The sequence below is a fragment of the Eriocheir sinensis genome, chromosome 49 (assembly GCF_024679095.1).
Source record: "Eriocheir sinensis breed Jianghai 21 chromosome 49, ASM2467909v1, whole genome shotgun sequence".
NCBI lineage: Eukaryota > Metazoa > Arthropoda > Malacostraca > Decapoda > Varunidae > Eriocheir > Eriocheir sinensis.
In genome coordinates, this window is record NC_066557.1 from 8,300,494 (window position 1) to 8,325,273 (window position 24,780).

Consider the following 24,780-nt stretch of genomic DNA (forward strand, 5'->3'; position numbering starts at 1 on the left):
AAGGATTTCGAAAGATTTTTTCATAAGGATTTCGAAGGATTATCATAGGATTTTCTTAAGGATTTTCATAGGATTATTTCTCATAAGGAATTCGTGTATTTTTTTTTTCGTAAAGATTTTCATGGGATTTGTCGTTCGTTGTTGGTTCCTGCTGACGTAAAGAACTGATGAAGGGGAGAAAATACGAGATTATTCGGGAAATACGGGAAATATAGCGAATACGAGAAGAACGAGAGATTGCATACGAAAATACGAGAGATTACATTGACACTCCGTATATGTGTGTGTGTGTGTGTGTGTGTGTGTGTGTGTGTGTGTGTGTGTCAGGAAAAGGAAACATTAAAGAACAAAGAGAAAAAGAAGGAAAAGAAATGGAGGAAAAGATAAATTACCAGCATATGACGTTAATGAGAAGGGCTGTAAAAAGAGTCAACTTGATTTAGTCTTCCCTCTTATTTATTTATTTATTTTTTTATTATCGAAGGAAGATGAGAAAGCGCCAGAAGGAAAATTGTGTTGGTTTAAAAGTGAACTTGACTTCCTCTTTTTATCTTCCTCGGGGTCGAACTTTGGATGAATTGAACGTAGAGGATCAAATATTGGATTAAATGAACGTAGAGGATCAAATATTGGATCAGATGAACTTAAGGGTCAAATGAACGTGTTTTATCCCTCTTTGTCTTTGTCGATTCTAGGGTATATTGGGTTTTATTAACTTAGAGATATGGGCTCCAGGATATCGTGGAAAAAAGATTAATGTGGATTGATTAAAATGTTGGCTTTGTGTGTGTGTGTGTGTGTGTGTGTGTGTGTGTGTGTGTTGACAGGAAAAGGATACGGATAAGAACACAGAGAAAGAAATTGAAAAAAAAAAAAAAAAAAACGACCTCTGTTATTTCGAAAAGGGCGCACCCCCCTTCCCCCTAAAAAAAAATATCCCCACTATAACCAAAGTGAACTTGATTTAGACTCCCCTCATATGATTATTAATTAGTCAGTATATCGTGGACAGAAAACTGCTTAGGACTGACTGAAGGAAGTTTTTGCACGCTCCTTTTCGTGCTAATAACATGATGGAACGAATTGTACTTTCCTCATTGTCGAGAGATTGATGAAAAACGTTTCTTTGAGCATTTTCTTGTTATACCTACTTGCAGAACTTTCTAGAGTATATTTTTTCCTGGTGTGAGTTCTGATTGGCATGCTGCGTACGAATTGGCGCAAAAACTTGTTAAACCCCAACGGAATCACATGTAGATTGGCTATTGCGTCACCGAGCAGAAGAGCGGGCGAGGGGGAGGCGGCGTTACCCCCATCCTGTTTTTCACCATGCTATCAGTGCGCCTTATCGTTCTTTGTTTTCCTCGAAGGCGATGAGTCGTGACCCCGTTTGGAAGAAATCATCCAGCGACCCCGTTTTAACGCCTTGACTGCGGATTTCCTACAAGAAGACCTCACCAAGCTACAGAAATGGAACAAAAAGTGGCTGCTACAATTCAATGCAGAAAAATGTAGTCATGCACCTTGGGAGGGGATATCCAGCACACCAGTACCACATGGGAAACACTCCACTATCCACCACAGAGGCAGAGAAAGACCTGGGACTATATGTTACCAGGCTACCAGTGAAGGCAAATATGTGCCAATCGCTGCGGACGGGTTAGAAAAGGAGTGACTGCGAGTTCCTCCTTTGTTTCCTTTGTTATTCGTGGTTCCGTTTACAATTTACGATAGAGACTGCGACTTAAATATCCTTTGTAACTGGCGGTATTTTTTTTTATACATATAAGGAGACTGTTACTTCAATGTTTTCCTTTTGTTATTGGTGGTATTTCTCTTTTTCTTCCTCATATTTACCTAAGAACGCGATTTATATTCCCTTTCCTATTGGCGGTATTTCTCTTTTTCTTCCTCATATTTGCCTAAGAACGCGATTTATATTCCCTTTCCTATTGGTGTTATTTCTCTTTTTCTTCCTCATATTTGCCTAAGAACGCGATTTATATTCCCTTTCCTATTGATGGTATTTCTCTTTTTCTTCCTCATATTTACCTAAGAACGCGATTTATATTCCCTTTGTTATTGGTGGTATTTCTCTTTTTCTTCCTCATATTTGCCTAAGAACGCGATTTATATTCCCTTTGTTATTGGTGGTATTTCTCTTTTTCTTCCTCATATTTACCTAAGAACGCGATTTATATTCCCTTTGTTATTGGCGGTATTTCTCTTTTTCTTCCTCATATTTACCTAAGAACGCGATTTATATTCCCTTTCCTATTGGTGGTATTTCTCTTTTTCTTCCTCATATTTACCTAAGAACGCGATTTATATTCCCTTTCCTATTGGTGGTATTTCTCTTTTTCTTCCTCATATTTACCTAAGAGCGCGATTTATATTCCCTCTCCTATTGGTGGTATTTCTCTTTTTCTTCCTCATATTTGCCTAAGAACGCGATTTATATTCCCTTTCCTATTGGCGGTATTTCTCTTTTTCTTCCTCATATTTGCCGAAGAACGCGATTTATATTCCCTTTCCTATTGGTGGTATTTCTCTTTTTCTTCCTCATATTTGCCTAAGAGCGCGATTTATATTCCCTTTCCTATTGGTGGTATTTCTCTTTTTCTTCCTCATATTTACCTAAGAACGCGATTTATATTCCCTTTCCTATTGGTGGTATTTCTCTTTTTCTTCCTCATATTTGCCTAAGAACGCGATTTATATTCCCTTTCCTATTGGCGGTATTTCTCTTTTTCTTCCTCATATTTACCTAAGAACGCGATTTATATTCCCTTTCCTATTGGTGTTATTTCTCTTTTTCTTCCTCATATTTACCAAAGAACGCGATTTATATTCCCTTTCCTATTGGTGTTATTTCTCTTTTTCTTCCTCATATTTACCTAAGAACGCGATTTATATTCCATTTCCTATTGGTGGTATTTCTCTTTTTCTTCCTCATATTTACCTAAGAACGCGATTTATATTCCCTTTCCTATTGGTGGTATTTCTCTTTTTCTTCCTCATATTTACCTAAGAGCGCGATTTATATTCCCTCTCCTATTGGTGGTATTTCTCTTTTTCTTCCTCATATTTACCTAAGAACGCGATTTATATTCCCTTTCCTATTGGTGGTATTTCTCTTTTTCTTCCTCATATTTACCAAAGAACGCGATTTATATTCCCTTTCCTATTGGTGGTATTTCTCTTTTTCTTCCTCATATTTACCTAAGAACGCGATTTATATTCCCTTTCCTATTGGTGGTATTTCTTTTTTCCTTATATTTGCCTAAGAACGCGATTTATATTCCCTTTCCTATTGATGGTATTTCTCTTTTTCTTCCTCATATTTACCTAAGAACGCGATTTATATTCCCTTTCCTATTGGTGGTATTTCTCTTTTTCTTCCTCATATTTACCAAAGAACGCGATTTATATTCCCTTTCCTATTGGTGGTATTTCTCTTTTTCTTCCTCATATTTACCTAAGAACGCGATTTATATTCCCTTTCCTATTGGTGGTATTTCTCTTTTTCTTCCTTATATTTGCCTAAGAACGCGATTTATATTCCCTTTCCTATTGATGGTATTTCTCTTTCTTCATATTTACCTAAGAACGCGATTTATATTCCCTTTCCTATTGGTGGTATTTCTTTTTTCTTCCTCATATTTACCAAAGAACGCGATTTATATTCCTTTCCTATTGGTGGTATTTCTCTTTGTCTTCCTCATATTTACCTAAGAACGCGATTTATATTCCCTTTCCTATTGGTGGTATTTCTCTTTTTCTTCCTTATATTTGCCTAAGAACGCGATTTATATTCCCTTTCCTATTGGTGGTATTTCTCTTTTTCTTCCTTATATTTGCCTAAGAACGCGATTTATATTCCCTTTCCTATTGATGGTATTTCTCTTTTTCTTCCTCATATTTGCCTAAGAACGCGATTTATATTCCCTTTCCTATTGATGGTATTTCTCTTTTTCTTCCTCATATTTGCCTAAGAACGCGATTTATATTCCCTTTCCTATTGGCGGTATTTCTCTTTTTCTTCCTCATATTTACCTAAGAACGCGATTTATATTCCCTTTCCTATTGGTGTTATTTCTCTTTTTCTTCCTCATATTTACCTAAGAACGCGATTTATATTCCCTTTGTTATTGGTGGTATTTCTCTTTTTCTTCCTCATATTTGCCTAAGAACGCGATTTATATTCCCTTTCCTATTGGTGTTATTTCTCTTTTTCTTCCTCATATTTGCCTAAGAACGCGATTTATATTCCCTTTGTTATTGGTGGTATTTCTCTTTTTCTTCCTCATATTTACCTAAGAACGCGATTTATATTCCCTTTCCTATTGGTGGTATTTCTCTTTTTCTTCCTCATATTTACCTAAGAACGCGATTTATATTCCCTTTCCTATTGGTGGTATTTCTCTTTTTCTTCCTCATATTTACCTATGAACGCGATTTATATTCCTTTGTTATTGGTGGTATTTCTTTTCTTCCTCATATTTGCCTAAGAACGCGATTTATATTCCTTTGCTATTGGTGTTATTTCTCTTTTTCTTCCTCATATTTGCCTAAGAACGCGATTTATATTCCCTTTGTTATTGGTGGTATTTCTCTTTTTCTTCCTCATATTTACCTAAGAACGCGATTTATATTCCCTTTCCTATTGGCGGTATTTCTCTTTTTCTTCCTCATATTTGCCTAAGAACGCGATTTATATTCCCTTTCCTATTGGTGGTATTTCTCTTTTTCTTCCTTATATTTGCCTAAGAACGCGATTTATATTCCCTTTCCTATTGGTGGTATTTCTCTTTTTCTTCCTCATATTTACCTAAGAACGCGATTTATATTCCCTTTCCTATTGGTGGTATTTCTCTTTTTCTTCCTCATATTTACCTAAGAACGCGATTTATATTCCCTTTGTTATTGGTGTTATTTCTCTTTTTCTTCCTCATATTTACCTAAGAACGCGATTTATATTCCCTTTCCTATTGGTGGTATTTCTCTTTTTCTTCCTCATATTTACCTAAGAACGCGATTTATATTCCCTCTCCTATTGGTGGTATTTCTCTTCTCCATTGACTGAAGTACGAGCTGTGTTTCCCTTCTTCTGGGGCGACAAGCAGTAGGCTATATGTAAAAGGTACACGTAACATGTTTCAACTGGGGTAAAAAATGCCGTAGGAGAATTTAAGGAAGCGACTGCTGATATTAGGTGACAATAAGGGCGAGAGATGTTTGCTATGTGTGTGTGTGTGTGTGTGTGTGTGTGTGTGTGTGTGTGTGTAATTACAGGAAAAGGAGACATTACAGAACAAAGAAAAAGAAAAAAACAAACAAACAGGAAATGATTAAGTACTAGTGTATGATGTTTTTAAGAAGTGCGCTAAACAAAAAAAAAAAAAAAACTATTCCCAATATAAAAAAAGTCAACTTGATTTAGACACCCCTCTTGTTTTTTTATTGTTTGTTTGCTTGTTTGTTTTTCAGTAGAAGGAAGATGAGTAAGTGCCAGAAGGAAGATTGTGATAGTTTAAAAATGAACTTGACTTCCTCTTCTTATATTCCTCGGGGTCGATTCTCGGAAATATTGGATTACATGAACATAGAGGAGCAAATATTGGATAAAGTGAACGTGCTGTAACTCTTTCTAGTGCTCAATTCTAAGAAACATTGGATTAAATGAACGTAGAGGATCAAATATTGGATAAAATGAACGTAGAGGGTTAATTGAACGTGCTGTAACTCTTTCTAGTGCTCAATTCTAAGAAACATTGGATTAAATGAACGTAGAGGGTTAATTGAACGTGCTGTAACTCTTTCTAGTGCTCAGTTCTAAGAAACATTGGATGAAATGAACGTAGAGGATCAAATATTGGATAAAATGAACGTAGAGGGTTAATTGAACGTACTATAACTCTTTCTAGTGCTCAATTCTAAGAAACATTGGATAAAATGAACGTAGAGGGTTAATTGAACGTGCTGTAACTTTTTCCATAGCGCTCAATTCTAAGAAACATTGGTTTAAATGAACGTAGAGGATCAAATATTGGATAAAATGAACGTAGAGGGTTAATTAAACGTGTATTAACTCTTTCTAGTGCTCGATTTTAAGAAACATTGGAAGAAATGAACGTAGAGAATCAAATAATGGATGAAATGAAAGTAGATGGTTAAATGAACGTGGTGTATCACTCTTTCCTGTGGAAGATTTTAGGAAACATTGGGTTATGTGAACTTATATAGGCTCCAGGATACCGCTGAAAAAAAATTACATTGGATTGATTAATAAAATGTCTACTTTTTCTGTGTCTGTGTGTTTGTGTGTGTGTGTGTGTGTGTGTGTGTGTGTGTGTGTGTGGGTGTTTAAAGGAAGAGGAAACAGATTAGAACACAAAAAAGAAAGAAAAAGAAAAAACAGGAGGATAAAAATAAATGACCTTTATATGATTTCAAAACTAAGGCCGCAAAACAAAGAAAAAACAACAACAATAACCAAAGTGAACTTGACTTAGACTCCCCTCTTAAGATTTCTAACTGCCAGCATATCGTGGAGAGAAGATCGCGTTGGACTGGTTAAAGGAAGTTGTCGTAAGCTCCTTCTCTTTTATATATGATACGAATTATTCTTTCCGCTTTCCTTCGCATTGAGTGACAGAAAATACTCAGAAGGAACCAGTCGAAAGGAAAGACTCGAAGGATTGCTCAAAAGAACTGCGTGATATCGTCTCTCTCTCTCTCTCTCTCTCTCTCTCTCTCTCTCTCTCTCTCTCTCTCTCTCTCTCTCTCTCTCTCTCTCTCTCTCTCTCTCTCTCCATCAAAGGATCCCTCTCAGGGCAACAAAAAGAGTACAAAAAGAAAGCCCGCTACTCGCCGCTCCCACAAAAGTAAAATGTAAAGAATAGCCTAACGAGAGGTCAATTTCGGGTGGAGAGGTGTCTTGATGCACTCTTTTTGAAGGAGGTCAAGTCATAGGCAGGAGGAAATACAGACGAAGGAAGACTGTTCCAGAGTTTACCAGTGAAGGGATGAAAGAATGGAGATGCTGGTTAACTCTTACATAAGGGGTTTGGTCAGTTTATATATATATATATATATATATATATATATATATATATATATATATATATATATATATATATATATATATATATATATATATATATATATATATATTTGGTATCACAAGAAAGGATTTCCTACAAGAAGACCTCACCAAGCTACAGAAATGGAACAAAAAGTGGCTGCTACAATTCAATGCAGAAAAATGTAGTCATGCACCTTGGGAGGGGATATCCAGCACACCAGTACCACATGGGAAACACTCCACTATCCACCACAGAGGCAGAGAAAGACCTGGGACTATATGTTACCAGGCTACCAGTGAAGGCAAAAATGTGCCAATCACAGCGGACGGGTTAGAAAAGGAGTGACTGCGAGTTCCTCCTTTGTTTCCTTTGTTATTCGTGGTTCCGTTTACAATTTACGATAGAGACTGCGACTTAAATATCCTTTGTAACTGGCGGTATTTTTTTTATACATATAAGGAGACTGCTACTTCAGTATTTTCCTTTTGTTATTGGTGTTATTTCTCTTTTTCTTCCTCATATTTACCTAAGAACGCGATTTATATTCCCTTTGTTATTGGTGGTATTTCTCTTTTTCTTCCTCATATTTACCTAAGAACGCGATTTATATTCCCTTTGTTATTGGTGGTATTTCTCTTTTTCTTCCTCATATTTACCTAAGCACGCAATTTACATTCCTTTTGTTATTGATGGTATTTCTCTTTTTTTCTGCATATTTACCTAAGAACGCGATTTATATTCCCTTTCCTATTGGTGGTATTTCTCTTTTTCTTCCTCATATTTACCTAAGAACGCGATTTATATTCCCTTTCCTATTGGTGGTATTTCTCTTTTTCTTCCTCATATTTACCTAAGAACGCGATTTATATTCCCTTTGTTATTGGTGTTATTTCTCTTTTTCTTCCTCATATTTACCTAAGAACGCGATTTATATTCCCTTTCCTATTGGTGGTATTTCTCTTTTTCTTCCTCATATTTACCTAAGAACGCGATTTATATTCCCTTTCCTATTGGTGGTATTTCTCTTTTTCTTCCTCATATTTACCTAAGAACGCGATTTATATTCCCTTTCCTATTGGTGGTATTTCTCCTCTCCATTGACTGAAGTACGAGCTGTGTTTCTCTTCTCCTGGGGCGACAAGCAGTAGGCTATATGTAAAAGGTACACGTAACATGTTTCAACTGGGGTAAAAATTGCCGTAGGAGAATTTAAAGAAGCGACTGCTGATATTAGGTGACAATAAGGGCGAGAGATGTTTGCTATATGTGTGTGTGTGTGTGTGTGTGTGTGTGTGTGTGTGTGTGTGTGTGTGTGTGTGTGTGTAATTACAGGAAAAGGAGACATTACAGAACAAAGAAAAAGAAAAAAACAAACAAACAGGAAATGATTAAGTACTAGTGTATGATGTTTTTAAGAAGTGCGCTATACAAAAAAAAAAAAAAAACTATTCCCATTATAAGAAAAAGTCAACTTGATTTAGACACCCCCTCTTGCTTTATTTTTGTTTGTTTGCTTGTTTGTTTTTAAGTCGAAGGAAGATGAGGAAGTGCCAGAAGAAAGATTGTGATAGTTGGAAAATGAACTTGACATCTTCTTATCTTCCTCGGGGTCAATTATCGGAAAGATTGGGTCACATGAACATAGAGGAGCAAAATTGGATCAAATGAACGTAGAGGGTTAATTGAACGTGCTGTAACTCTTTCTAGTGCTCAATTCTAAGAAACATTGGATTAAATGAACGTAGAGGATCAAATATTGGATAAAATGAACGTAGAGGGTTAATTGAACGTGCTGTAACTCTTTCTAGTGCTCAATTCTAAGAAACATTGGATTAAATGAACGTAGAGGGTTAATTGAACGTGCTGTAACTCTTTCTAGTGCTCAGTTCTAAGAAACATTGGATGAAATGAACGTAGAGGATCAAATATTGGATAAAATGAACGTAGAGGGTTAATTGAACGTACTATAACTCTTTCTAGTGCTCAATTCTAAGAAACATTGGATTAAATGAACGTAGAGGGTTAATTGAACGTGCTGTAACTTTTTCCATAGCGCTCAATTCTAAGAAACATTGGATAAAATGAACGTAGAGAATCAAATATTGGATAAAATGAACGTAGAGGGTTAATTGAACGTGCTGTATCTCTCTGTCTAGTGATCAATTCTAAGAAACATTGGATGAAGTGAACGTAGAGGATCAAATATTGGATAAAATGAACGTAGATGGTTAAATGAACGTGTTGTATCTCGCGTTCCTGTGCAAGATTTTAGGAAATATTGGATTATATGAACTAAATTATATGGGCTCCAGGATACGGCGGGATAAAAGATTACATTGGATTGATTGATAAAATGCATACTTTTTTTGTGTGTGTGCGCGTGTGTGGTGTGTGTGTGTGTGTGTGTGTGTGTGTGTGTGTGTGTGTGTGTGTGTGTGTTTAAAGGAAGAGGAAACAGATTAGAACACAAAAAAGAAAGAAAAAGGAAAAAAAAAGGAGGATTAAAATAAATGACCTTTATATGATTTCAAAACTAAGGCCGCAAAACAAAGAAAAAACAACAACAATAACCAAAGTGAACTTGACTTAGACTCCCCTCTTAAGATTTCTAACTGCCAGCATATCGTGGAGAGAAGATCGCGTTGGACTGGTTAAAGGAAGTTGTCGTAAGCTTCTTCTCTTTTATATATGATACGAATTATTCTTTCCGCTTTCCTTCGCATTGAGTGACAGAAAATACTCAGAAGGAACCAGTCGAAAGGAAAGACTCGAAGGATTGCTCAAAAGAACTGCGTGATATCGTCTCTCTCTCTCTCTCTCTCTCTCTCTCTCTCTCTCTCTCTCTCTCTCTCTCTCTCTCTCTCTCTCTCTCTCTCTCTCTCTCTCTCTCTCTCTCCATCAAAGGATCCCTCTCAGGGCAACAAAAAGAGTACAAAAAGAAAGCCCGCTACTCGCCGCTCCCACAAAAGTAAAATGTAAAGAATAGCCTAACGAGAGGTCAATTTCGGGTGGAGAGGTGTCTTGATGCACTCTTTTTGAAGGAGGTCAAGTCATAGGCAGGAGGAAATACAGACGAAGGAAGGCTGTTCCAGAGTTTACCAGTGAAGGGGATGAAAGAATGGAGATGATGGTTAACTCTTACATAAGGGGTTGGTCAGTTTATATATATATATATATATATATATATATATATATATATATATATATATATATATATATATATATATATATATATAATATATATATATATATTTGGTATCACAAGAAAGGAAATTAAATGTATTATTCATAAATGGGAAGAAATATGGTTGAACACTAAAAAAATAACTAAGAAATGTATGATAAGGCGCTTAATATATGTTGATTTATACAGGGAAATAATTATAATTTTTTATTTTATTTAGATATCTTAAAATGGTTTTGAAACAAGTTAGTCAACATTTTGAAGTGTTCCTATATTAATTTTTACGCAGAAATATTAATTTTTGTGGCGTCAGGAAGGTTTTTCGTCGCGGCGTGAAATGAGTCAGATTCGGCGAATGTTTGTCGCGAATTCTGGTCGAGCTCGAACGAAAAGTACTGAAGCTAGGAAGGCTTGTTTGGTGGCAAATGAAAGCTCTTAATACAGATTAATAATCAGAAGAAAAATTGGAAAGCATTAAATTAATAAAAAAAAAATTATAAGCAAAAAACTAGGACGTGTCCAAATCGCGGGAAAAGGGCGAAAAGCAGGCTATTTTGTGACGGCCCGACGACGAAATTGGAATCCAGCTATCAAAAAATCCTTCGAGTTGGTCAAACTACATTGCCAAGAGGGGCTACATGCCAAATTACAGCCTTCTAGAGACAATAGCAAGGCCATACTAGACAAAAACGGCAAAGTGTTTGGAGCTCGTCAAAATCGCTCTCGACAGGGTTTACGTTTCGAGCTCTAGCGACGAAACTACTGGGAGTAGGGAAATGTTATGCACCATATTGGAAAGCACATTGGCAGGGCTAAATCATTTGTTAAATAAGTATTTTGAAATTCTCAACAAATGAGTGGGTATCAAGGTTGGGAACTCAAAAATAGGCTTTTTCCGTATCGTTTCTTGCGTATTTATTCGATTTTTGACACTTTCGAGTCGATTTTCGAGCCTGTTCGCTCATCAAAAAATATAGCCCTTTTATTTTGCCGTCGATTGATACCAACAACTTTACTGTAGCCCCAAAAATAAGGGAGTTATGGCGAATCGCACCAAAGCGGTTGCTTTTCCAAAATTCGCGGCTTAACGACAAGGGCGCCGCAAAATCAAAAGAGTAAGCCGTCCATTACTTGAGACGTCACTGATATATCGATGCCTCGGCGTAACACATTGGAAATGAAGTCTTCTGTACTATCTTCAGAATCATCAAAGTATGCAAATGAAGAGGAGGAATGTAAACATAGAATAATATATATGTTTGACTTGCATGTGTCAGGGTTGTTTTGATTTAAATCAAGTGATTAAAATTGATTTAAATCAGAGTAAAAAAAAATCATGATATAAATCAAAATTAAATGTACTGTATTTAAAATGATTTAAGTGTTATATCAAGAGCAAAATATCTAATGATTTATATATATATATATATATATATATATATATATATATATATATATATATATATATATATATATATATATATATATATATATATATATATATATATATATATACACATAGATACATACATACATACATACAAAGGAATGAACCACACTGGAAATAAATATTTTTTTTCAACGACCATCGCGTGCAGTGCCGTCTATGTTCTGTACTGATCAGCAGACTCGTACAAATCGTTCTCTATAACAACTGTGCCTTCTGGTGCAGCGTTATCAGTTTTCCTGTACTGATCAGCAGACTCGTACAAATCGTTCTCTATAACAACTGTGCCTTCTGGTGTAGCGTTGTCAGTTTTCCTGTACTGATCAGCAGACTCGTACAAATCGTTCTCAGTGACAAATATATCGTGTTTCGTAGCGGCGGCAGCGTTCCTGTTCTGATGAGAGGATTCATAGAGTCTGTTCACCCTCACGTCCATGTTGCTGTCTCCGGCTGGCTTAGCAGGCTGGGGGCTATACAGCACCTCGTCTGTCAAAGAAACTGTTATTACTACTACTACTATTACTACTACTACTGCTACTACTACATAAACGATACCTCCACCCATGTTTATTATCCTGACGCATAATCATGGGGGGCTATATAGCTTGGAGGTCATTAGCTCCAGCTCTCTTCGCTAATGACTGTGGCATCCAACCATATCACTAATACTACTGAGCACTAAATCTATACATAACACCTTATCATCTATTGCGTCTAGATCTCCTTTTCCTTCCCTACTACTACTACTACTACTACTACTACTACTACTACTACTACTACTACTACTACTACTACTACTACTTCTACCACTAGCCTATTACTACTACTACTACTACTACTTCACTTATCGCCCTAGCCCCTGCGTGTCACAAAAGCTCTATACCCTAATATATAACGAGAAGAAGGAAAATAGCCGAGATCCCCATTTAGGGAATCTTAGTTCTCGCAAAAGAAGTAATTTTCACTCACTCATATATTACAAAGTTTTTTTCTATTTTCCCTTCTCTATTATATTTAAGAGGTGAGGGGCTGTTTGTACCGTAAATGACGCTGTTGTCAAGATCTAAATATTGGCTTATATAATGCTACTCAGTCTTGATCACTATGAAAAAACGTACCACTCACAAAAGTAAACTATAAAAGAAGAATTAATAAAATAAAATTAAAACTTACGTGAGGCTGCCGATTTCCTTTTCCTCAGACACAGTATCATCACCACCACCACCACCAATACCACCACCACCACCACCACTGACACGCCCACGATCCACTCTGTTGATAGCGATGGGCCGTGGCTGCTGTCATCATCATCACTAGACTTGGCTGTAGAGGTGCTGGAAGATGAGGTAGGAGTGGTGGGTGTGGTGGTGGTGGTGGTGGAGGGTGTGACTCTGGGAGAAGTGGTGGTGGTGGTGGTGGGGGTGGAGGGTGTGACTCTGGGAGAAGTGGTGGTGGTGGTGGTGCTTGTGGTTGGGGTGGTGGTGGTGGTGGTGGTTCTGGGGGTTGGGGTGGGGGCGGTGGGAAGGCTTGGTGGATCTGTGCATTCGTCCATAGTAGACTGTCTAGGATCCTTTGTCTTGTGAACGTTGCAGTGGGCCGGCGGGGGGGTGAGCCTCCACTTGGAAGGGCCATAAGCCACCACATCAAGAGACCAAATGTCCTCGAAGCGCAGGTCCCTCTTACACAACATGATACACGTCCCGGTGTGAACCTCGAAGACAAGGAATTTTTTTTGAAGGTTGATTTTCTGGACCGTTGCGTTGATCTCATGCCAGTAATTGTCATGCCTAAACTCATTCCTGATGCAAGAGTCGTCAAAGTCAAACCAGGAAGTATCTTGCTGATAATTGTTTCTTATCCGAAGACTGATTCCTTTGAAGTCTTGCCCGGGATCCACGTACACCGTTGTAGAGAACTTACGACTGTCTGTAGGCTTAATGTTCTGGATCACCGGTTGACTCCATTGTCCAGTAATTGCTATGTCTGCTTGATCACAGTTGGAGACAGTCCCAATAAAACACGAGACGCCTCCAAGACCCAGGAAAAGCAGCAGCCACAGCAACAGAGGCGGCGGCAGCAGGGACACAGTGAGTGTTGTCCGCGCCATGGCTGGAGTGAGTGTGTGGGTGACAGTGTGTGTAAGCAGTGACGAGCCCGGGCGATGGACGCATATCCTGTGTGTTGTACGTACGTGACACACACACACACACACACACACACACACACACACACACACGTAAATTAATCCAGCGCTTCAAGAGAGCCACAGGTGTTTGGGTCGTGTCAGGTGTGTGAGGCCATGAACCAAGTCACTGGTCTGTAAGATCCACATGTATTGAAGTTTTAGTTGTAAGATCATAAGAAAAGTGCAATGAACTTAGACTCGAGGCACTTAAGAGGGATATTAAGAGAGGGCAAAGCAGTGTGATATAGAGAAAGGAGGAGAAGGGAATGATAATGTGCAATGATTTAGCATGACGGACAAGAGTGAGGGAATGTGTGTACAGGTTTAGCATGACTGACAAGAGTGAGGGAATGTGTGTACAGGTTTAGCATGACGGACAAGAGTGAGGGAAGGTGTGTACAGGTTTAGCATGACGGACAAGAGTGAGGGAAGGTGTGTACAGGTTTAGCATGACTGGCAAGAGTGAGGGAATGTGTGTACAGGTTTAGCATGACTGACAAGAGTGAGGGAATGTGTGTACAGATTTAGCATGACGAACAAGAGTGAGGGAATGTGTGTACAGGTTTAGCATGACGGACAAGAGTGAGGGAATGTGTGTACAGGTTTAGCATGACTGACAAGAGTGAGGGAATGTGTGTACAGGTTTAGCATGACTGGCAAGAGTGAGGGAATGTGTGTACAGGTTTAGCATGACGGGCAAGAGTGAGGGAATGTGTGTACACGTTTAGCATGACGGACAAGAGTGAGGGAATGTGTGTACAGGTTTAGCATGACGGACAAGAGTGAGGGAATGTGTGTACAGGTTCAGCATTCTTTTATACAGGAGGCAGCTCAAGACTACAAAGATATATGATGCAGTAAAAAAGTCCGATATGGTGAAGAATGTGACCCTGAGCTGCAAGTGTCTGTCAGCTTAAAATAAAAGCAACTGCGGATACTTTTAGACAATAAGGGCGAGAGTTGTCTGCTCCATGTGTGTGTGTGTGTGTGTGTGTGTGTGTGTGTGTGTGTGTGTTTACAGGAAAAGGAGACAGATTAGAGTGGAGAACAAAGAAAAAGAAGAAGGGGGAAAAATAGAGGAATAGATTAGGTACCAGTAAATGATGTTTCCAAGAAGTTCGCTAAACACGCAAAAAAATTCTCAATAAAAGAAAAAGTCAACTTGATCTAGACTCCCCTCATGTTTATTATTATTATTATTATTATTTTTTTTTTATAATCGAAGGAAGATGAGAAAACGCCAGACGGGGAATTGCGTTAATTTAAAAATGAACTTGACTTCCTCTTCTTATCTTCCTCGGGGTCGAACTTTGGATGAATTGAACGTAGAGGATCAAATATTGGATTAAATGAACGTAGAGCATCAAATATTGGATTAAATGAACGTAGAGCATCAAATATTGGATTAAATGAACGTAGAGCATCAAATATTGGATTAAATGAACGTAGAGCATCAAATATTGGATTAAATGAACGTAGAGCATCAAATATTGGATTAAATGAACGTAGAGGATCAGATATTGGATTAAATGAACGTAGAGGATCAAATATTGGATTAAATGAACGTAGAGCATCAAATATTGGATTAAATGAACGTAGAGGATCAAATATTGGATTAAATGAACGTAGAGCATCAAATATTGGATTAAATGAACGTAGAGGATCAAATATTGGATTAAATGAACGTAGAGGATCAAATATTGGATTAAATGAACGTAGAGCATCAAATATTGGATTAAATGAACGTAGAGCATCAAATATTGGATTAAATGAACGTAGAGGATCAAATATTGGATTAAATGAACGTAGAGCATCAAATATTGGATTAAATGAACGTAGAGCATCAAATATTGGATTAAATGAACGTAGAGGATCAAATATTGGATTAAATGAACGTAGAGCATCAAATATTGGATTAAATGAACGTAGAGGATCAAATATTGATTAAATGAACGTAGAGCATCAAATATTGATTAAATGAACGTAGAGCATCAAATATTGGATTAAATGAACGTAGAGGATAAAATATTGATTAAATGAACGTAGAGGATCAAATATTGGGTTAAATGAACGTAGAGGATCAAATATTGGATTAAATGAACGTAGAGGATCAAATATTGATTAAATGAACGTAGAGCATCAAATATTGGATTAAATGAACGTAGAGCATCAAATATGGGATTAAATGAACTTAGAGGATCAAATATTGGATTAAATGAACGTAGAGGATCAAATATTGGATTAAATGAACGTAGAGGATCAAATATTGGATTAAATGAACGTATAGGATCAAATATTGGATTAAATGAACGTAGCATCAAATATTGGATTAAATGAACGTAGAGGATCAAATATTGGATTAAATGAACGTAGAGCATCAAATATTGGATTAAATGAACGTAGAGCATCAAATATGGGATTAAATGAACGTAGAGGATCAAATATTGGATTAAATGAACGTAGAGGATCAAAGATTGTCTTAAATGAACGTAGAGGATCAAATATTGATTAAATTAACTTATAGGATCAAATATTGGATTAAATGAACGTAGCATCAAATATTGGATTAAATGAACGTAGAGCATCAAATATTGGATTAAATGAACGTAGAGCATCAAATATTGGATTAAATGAACGTAGAAGATCAAATATTGGATTAAATGAACGTAGAGCATCAAATATTGGATTAAATGAACGTAGAGGATCAAATATTGGATTAAATGAACGTAGAGCATCAAATATTGGATTAAATGAACGTAGAGCATCAAATATTGGATTAAATGAACGTAGAGCATCAAATATTGGATTAAATGAACGTAGAGGATCAAATATTGGATTAAATGAACGTAGAGGATCAAATATTGGATTAAATGAACGTAGAGCATTAAATATTGAATTAAAAGAACGTAGAGGATCAAATATTGGATCAGATGAACTTAAGGGTCAAATGAACGTGTTATCTCCCTCTGTCTTTTTCGATTCTAGGAAATATTGGGTTTTATGAACTCAGAGATATGGGCTCCAGGATATCGTGGAAAAAAAGATTATACTGGATTGATTAAAATGTCGGCTTTGTGTGTGTGTGTGTGTGTGTGTGTGTGTGTGTGTGTGTGTGTGTGTGTGTTGACAGGAAAAAGAGACGGATAAGAACTCAAAGAGAAAGAAATTGAAAAAAAAAATAGAACAAAAAAAACCCGACCTCTATTATTTTGAAAAGGCGCACCCCCCTCCCCCCCTAAAAAATATCCCCACTATAACCAAAGTGAACTTGATTTAGACTCCCCTCTTAGGATTATTAATTAGTCACTATCGGGGACAGAAGATTGCTTAGGACTGACTGAAGGAAGTTTTCGCACGCTTCTTCTCGTGCTAGAATAGATTAGACAAGTGTTTTGAAGCCAACCAGCAACTAAGATATTACTCATTGTCGTAATAACGTTAAGTTCTTTCGAATACTGGTGTCCTTGTCCGTTTTTATCGCCCGGTTAGTGGTAGCAGTAATGGTAGTTCTTTCCTCTTTCCTACATAATTTCCATGCAGTTTTTCCATGCTGCATGGTTCTTTTTCCTTTCCTGCCAGCTTTGGCTGGAGGGATGGGGTGGGGAGAGCCTTCGCCTTGCTGTCCTTCATCTTCCACCTTTGATTAGATAGATAGTGTAGCTTGTCACAAACAGCCTCGTAAGGACCAGCAGGTCTGCTGTTGTTTGTTCTTCCTTTGTGTTTCTTTGTGCTGATAACATGATAGAACGAATTGTACTTTCCTCTTTTCTCGACGGTGACTTCCAGAAAATACTCGGAAGGAAGGATTCGGAAGGAAATACTCGAGAGATTGCTGAGGCGGACTGAGTGACTCTCTCTCTCTCTCTCTCTCTCATATCCGCGTGCTGTGTTCCGGAAACGATCGGTGTTGTCGAGAGATTGATCAAAAACATTTCTTTGAGCCTTTTCTTGTTAAACTCGCTTTGCAGAAATTCCTAGAGTATATATATTTTTTTCTGGTGTGAGTACTGATGGGCATGTCGCCAGAGCTTCCGAGAATCGACCCCGAGGAAGATAAGAGGAGGAGTCAAGCTCATTTTTAAACCAACACAACCTCCCTTCTGGTGCTTTCTCATCTTCCTTCGGTTATAAAAATAAAAAAAAGTTGACCTGTCTTTTGGCCGCTCTTTACTTATGTCTGATGTGGGAGCGGTGAGTAGCGGGCTTTTTTTTTTTTCACTACACTTTTTGTTGCCCTTGAGCCGTCTCGTTTGTTGTAAAAAAATAAAATCAAGTTAGCTTTTTTATGCTGGGAATATTTTTTCATATGTTTAGCGCACTTCAAGTTGGCTTTTTTATGCTGGGAATATTTTTTTATATGTTTAGCGCACTTCAAGTTGGCTTTTTTATGCTGGGAATATTTTTTCATATGTTTAGCGCACTTCAAGTTGGCTTTTTTATGCTGGGAATATTTTTTCATATGTTTAGCGCACTTCAAGTCGTCTTTTTTATACTGGGAATATTTTTTCATATGTTTAGCGCACTTCAAGTTGGCTTTTTTATACTGGGAATATTTTTTCATATGTTTAGCGCACTTCAAGTCGTCTTTTTTATACTGGGAATATTTTTTCATATGTTTAGCGCACTTCAAGTCGTCTTTTTTATACTGGGAATATTTTTTCATATGTTTAGCGCACTTCAAGTTGGCTTTTTTATACTGGGAATATTTTTTCATATGTTTAGCGCACTTCAAGTTGGCTTTTTTATACTGGGAATAGTTTTTTATATGTTTAGCGCACTTCAAGTTGGCTTTTTTATACTGGGAATATTTTTTCATATGTTTAGCGCACTTCAAGTTGTTTTTTTTATACTGGGAATATTTTTTCATATGTTTAGCGCACTTCAAGTTGTTTTTTTTATACTGGGAATAGTTTTTTTTTTTGTTTAGCGCCCTTCAAGTTGTTTTTTTTATACTGGGAATAGTTTTTTTTTTGTTTAGCGCCCTTCTTCGAAACATCATATTCTGGTACTTCATCTTTTCCTCTATTTTTATTCCTCCCATCTCTTTGTCCTCTTATCTGTCCCCTTTTCCTGTTTGAGAAGGTCAACGATGAGCTCCGTAGGGCAGCGTGAGCCAGCAAGATGGCGGCTCTACAAACACTTGCCTGCGTCACAACGGGCTGGGGCCGACCCTCAGGCCCCACCAAGAATGCCTACCGGCGTCACAGGCGGAGACGTAAAAAAAAAAAAAAGAATTGGCGCAAAAGTTGTAAAACCCCAACGGAAGCACATGTAGATTGGCTATTGCGTTGCCAAGCAGAAGAGCGGGTGAGGCGGGGGCGGCGTTCCCCCCATCCTGTCTTGCACCATGCTGTCAGTGCGCCTTATCGTGTCTTTGTTATCCTCGAAGGCGATGTGTCGTGACCCCGTTTGGAAGAAATCACCCCGCGACCCCGTTTTAGAGAAGGAGTGACTGCGAGTTCTTCCTTTGTTAGGCGTGGCTTTCGTCTTTTATAATTTTACGGAAGAGACTGCGATTTAAATTTCCTTTGTTATTGTCGGCATCTGTGTTTTCTTTAGATTGTGTTTGAGAATGCTACGACGGTTGTTTTCTTTGTTTTTATTGGAGTTGTTTTTTATATTAACGTAAGAGACTGCCATTACAATTGTTTCCTTTTGTTATTGGTGGCATTTGTGTTTTCTTTAGATTGTGTTTGAGAATGCTACGACGGTTGTTTCCTTTGTTTTATGGGAGTTGTCTTTTTTTATATATTTACCCAAGAGACTGCCATTACAATTATTTGCTTTGTTACTGGCGGCATTTCTCTTTCCTTTAGATTGAAGTTAAAGAATGCTACGACAGTTGTTTCCTTTGTTTTATGGGAGTTGTTTTTTATATTAACGTAAGAGACTGGCATTACAATTGTTTCCTTTTGTTATTGGCGTCATTTCTCTTTTTTTCCACATATTTATTTCCTTTGTCATTGGCGGCATTTCGCTTTTCCTCTGATTGCATGGAAAAAATAGTAGGAACACGTCACACACGTCACATTTCCGCTCCAAGTTCATGCTACAGCCTGACTGACACAAGTCTTTGCTTTCCAAACTACCCCCCTACGGATTCCCTCCCTCCCTCTGTAGTTTCATCTCCAATTCCCTTTCTGGCCGATCAGTCTCTGTGGTTGACGGCCACTGTTCGTCCCTTAAACCTATCAGTAGTGGTGTCCGGCAGGGCTCTGTTCTATCCCCCACTCTCTTTCTGTTGTTCGTTAATGATAACTACAACAAACTGCCCTATCCTCTCCCACGCTGATGACTCTACTCTGCATTATACAACATCTTTCAACAGAACACCCTCCCTACAGGAAATACTTGACTCCGGACTGCACCGTGCAGAACGCTTGACCTCAGATATTGCTGTCATTTTCTAATTTGGCAGAAGGAACTTGGTGTTCTTCAGTGCCTCGAAAACTTAGTTTCTCCACCTGTCAACTCGCCACAATCTTCCAGACACCTATCTCCTGTTCTGCGGTAACACAGCTGTCTCCTTTTTCTACAATTAACATACTCGGTCTATCCTTAACCCAAAATTTTAACTGAATTTTCATATCTCTTTTCTTGCCAGTTCTTCTCCCTCACAGATGCTGTCCAAATACAGGAGCCTTGTTCGCCCTCGTCTGGAGTATGCATCCCATGTGTTGGAGATCTCAACACACACAGCGCTCTTAGACAGAGTGGAGTCAAACGATCTTGGTCTCATCAGCTCTAATCCTCATACTGACGTCTCCTACACATTAATTTACGCAGCAGTTTTGAATATATTACTGTTTTTTATAGATATTTTCATGCTGACTGCTCTTCTGAACTTGCTAACTGCATGCCTCCCCCCTCCCGCGGCCCCGCTGCACTCGACTTTTCACTCTTTCTCATCTCTGTTGTCCAAATACCTTATGCAAGAGATAACCAGCATCTTCATCCCTTTATCCCTTCCGCTGGTAAGCTCTGGAACAGCCTTCCTTCGTCCGTATTTCCTCCTGCCTACGACTTGAACTCTTTCAAGGAGAGAGAATCAAGACACTTTCTCCCTTAACTGACCTCCCTTTTGGCCTCTCGTTCTGTTTTCTTTCACTGGAGCGACGTTCAGCTCCCTTTTTGTTCAACGTTCAGGGCCCATTTTGTTCAACGTTCAGGGCCCATTTTGTTCAACGTTCAGCTCCCTTTTTGTTCAACGTTCAGGGCCCATTTTGTTCAACGTTCAGGGCCCATTTTGTTCAACGTTCAGCTCCCTTTTTGTTCAACGTTCAGGGCCCATTTTGTTCAACGTTCAGGGCCCATTTTGTTCAACGTTCAGGGCCCATTTTGTTCAACGTTCAGCTCCCTTTTTGTTCAACGTTCAGGGCCCATTTTGTTCAACGTTCAGGTCCCATTTTGTTCAACGTTCAGCTCCCATTTTGATCAACGTTCAGGGCCCATTTTGTTCAACGTTCAGCTCCCTTTTTGTTCAACGTTCAGGGCCCATTTTGTTCAACGTTCAGCTCCCTTTTTGTTCAACGTTCAGGGCCCATTTTGTTCAACGTTCAGCTCCCTTTTTGTTCAACGTTCAGGGCCCATTTTGTTCAACGTTCAGGGCCCATTTTGTTCAACGTTCAGCTCCCTTTTTGTTCAACGTTCAGGGCCCATTTTGTTCAACGTTCAGCGCCCTTTTTGTTCAACGTTCAGCGCCCTTTTTGTTCAACGTTCAGGGCCCATTTTGTTCAACGTTCAGGGCCCATTTTGTTCAACGTTCAGCTCCCTTTTTGTTCAACGTTCAGGGCCCATTTTGTTCAACGTTCAGCTCCCTTTTTGTTCAACGTTTAGCGAACTTTTTGTTCAACGTTCAGCGCCCTTTTTGTTCAACGTTCAGCGCCCTTTTTGTTCAACGTTCAGCGCCCTTTTTGTTCAACGTTCAGCGCCCTTTTTGTTCCGGTGTGTGTGTGTGTGTGTGTGTGTGTGTGTGTGTGTGTGTGTGTGTGTGTGTGTGTGTGTATAAGGTATGTAAAAGACTGGTGGCAGTTACAACTGAAATATATATTTTGTTCCAATACCAAACAGTGAAATCATTCCCAGCAAACACACAGCCGGGCTGATTAGGAAATAAAAAAATAAGGAATTCCAACATCAATTTACTACATTGTGTGATTTGGCATGATATATTTTTTTTGCCTCTCTCTTAATAAGCAGTTTTGAAAGTTATCCTGTCCAGATTCATAAAACTGAAGGGATAAGCATATGAAAGCAGTATATGGCAGATACATCTTTGAGCAGTTTTAAATATATACTAAAGGACTGCTGGCTCATAGGTTAGAACACACGGCGTGAACCCGCTTCCCGCCTCTGGGTGCATCCTGCCTGCCGTCACCTCCCCACTGGTAACACGCAGGGGTCGACATGGCTGGCTAAATATGTTACACCGTGCGTTCCGGCCGGCAGCTCACTCCCCCACGCCAATCTCGGCGAGCTCTGCCAAACGTGACGTGGACACACTGGACTCACCATGCCACGGCCGAACGTTTTTCAGCCAAGTGAGTCGAATCACTGTGTACATGCAACACAAAAGGATTATTAACTATTTACTTTCTTTCGTTAATGCTTCATATATGGCAGCAGAAAGAAAGTTTATACATATATATATATATATATATATATATATATATATATATATATATATATATATATATATATATATATATATATATATATATATATATTAAAGGGATAAATGTATCAGTTGTATATTGGTGAGGACAGGATGGAGGGTTGTGTCAGGCTGGCAGCTGAAGAAGTTGAAGTTTTAAGGCACTGGAGGCCACTAAGTTCCTTTTGCTTATTTACGTAAAAGCGTCAAAAGCTATGACACTGCAGCGTCCCTCCTGAATACACGTTCTGTCCTTCCCTGATGACGTGCTTGCAGTGGAAGGCTGCAACACACAGTTTGTGCCAAGGAAGTCTTGCGGCACACAGCGGCGGCGGCAGCGTTGCTGTGGCGGCCCAAAGGTGCTGCAGTTCTTCTGCGGCGCGGCTGTCTGGCTGGCTAGTTGAAGCGGCCGGTGGGACCACCACATGGCCTCGTCTGTCGATGAAACGCTGCCATTACTTACCAGCCGTGTAGCGAGAGGCTGTTTTCAGTTAAGTGTGGAAAAGTTCCTTAAAATGTATGGAGCATATGAGGATGAGGATTTTGTCCTTTATAATTGTGTGTGTGTGTGTGTGTGTGTGTGTTTTCTACACATGACTAAATAAGCAGCGTTGTCACCTAAGAGTTTTCCAGGATAGATATTTTACTTCGAGAGAAATGACGGATGAAAGGGGGTGAGGGAGGGGAGGGGAGGGGAGGGAGGAAGGAGGGGGGGTGTCGGGGGAAGGGGTGAGGGAAGGAGGGAGCGAGATAGGAGGGGGGTGGCGTCGGGGGGAAGGGGTGAGGGAGGGGAGCGAGGAAGGAGGGGGTGGCGTGTTGGGGGAAGGGGTGAGGAGGGAGGAGGAAGGAGGGGATGGCGTGCTGGGGGAAGGGGTTAAGGAGGGGAGGGGAAGCAAGGAAGGAGGGGGTGTTTGGGGGGGGGGGGACGAAAAAAGCTATAATTTATATACAACTGAACTTATTGTTAGGAACACACACACACACACACACACACACACACACACACACACACACACACATACACACACAACAAAACAAACACAGACATAGACAAACACAACACACATGTACATTGAAACACACACACACACACACACACACACACACACACACACACACACACACACACTGTACGTACATGAGGCCGGCGTTCGTATTTATATCCTTCACCACTAACATCGTCATCACCACCGCCGCCACCGCCAACACCAGCGACATCACCACACCCCCAGCCGCGATCTTCTGGAGTGTCGCTTCGCCAGCCTCGGCACACTCAGAGGACCTTGGGGGAGGGGTACGCGGGGTGCTTCCTTCGTTTGTATGAGTGGTCTCGGTGGTGGTGGTGGTGGTTCTGGGGGTTGGGGTGGGGGCGGTGGGAAAGCTTGGTGGATCTGTGCATTCGTCCATAGTAGACTGTCTAGGATCCCTTGTCTTGTGAACGTTGCAGCGGGCCGGCGGGGGGGTGAGCCTCCACTTGGAAGGGCCATAAGCCACCACATCAAGATACCAAATGTCATCGAAGCGCCGGTCCCTCGTACACTGCATGAGACACATCCCGGCGTGAACCTCGAAGACAAGGATTTTTTTTTGAATGTTGATTCTCTGGACCGTTGCTTTGATCTCATGCCAGTAATTGTCATGCTTAATAAACTCATTCCTGATGCAAGAGTCGTCAAAGTCAAACCAGGAAGTATCTTGCTGATCATCGTTTCTTATCCGAAGACTGAATCCTTTGAAGTCGTGCTCGGGACTCACGTACACCGTTGTAGAGAACGTACTACTGTCTGTAGGGTTAATGTTCTGGATCACCGGTTGACTCCATTGTCCAGTAATTGTTATGTTTGCTCCATAACAGTTGAAGCACGAGACGCCTCCAAGACCCAGGAAAAGCAGCAGCCACAGCAACAGAGGCGGCGGCAGCAGGGACACAGTGAGTGTTGTCCGCGCCATGGCTGGAGTGAGTGTGTGGGTGACAGTGTGTAAGCAGTGACGAGCCCAAGGATGGACGCATATCCTGTGTGTTGTACGTACGTGACACACACACACACACACACACACACACACACACACACACACACACGTGTGTGTGTGTGTGTGTGTGTTGGTGGTCTGCTGCGTGGACGACGGACTCGAATCCCGCTACCACTACCATTTTTTTTTTCACCGCCGAGTAGCAAACAACCACATGCTGTCCTGAAGACCACCCACCCACCCGACAACTGG

The 24,780-nt window shown here is 39.5% G+C and overlaps 1 protein-coding gene across 2 annotated transcripts; it reads right to left on the reverse strand.

Moving 5' to 3' along the window:
* Positions 1-11,782: 11,782 nt before the first annotated feature.
* Positions 11,783-24,517, reverse strand: LOC126981828 (mucin-3A-like). Of its 2 annotated transcripts, XM_050833402.1 has the most exons (3): positions 24,124-24,517; positions 12,893-13,430; positions 11,783-12,205 (listed from the first exon to the last, which is right to left on the reverse strand). In XM_050833402.1, exons 1-3 carry the CDS (start codon positions 24,505-24,507, stop codon positions 11,877-11,879), a joined length of 1,251 nt encoding a protein of 416 aa, XP_050689359.1. In that variant the 5' UTR covers positions 24,508-24,517; the 3' UTR covers positions 11,783-11,876. The 2 variants fall into 2 exon arrangements, with proteins under 2 accessions (XP_050689359.1, XP_050689358.1); XM_050833401.1 differs by lacking the exon at positions 24,124-24,517 and having other exon boundaries at positions 11,785-12,205; positions 12,893-13,844.
* Positions 24,518-24,780: the final 263 nt, after the last annotated feature.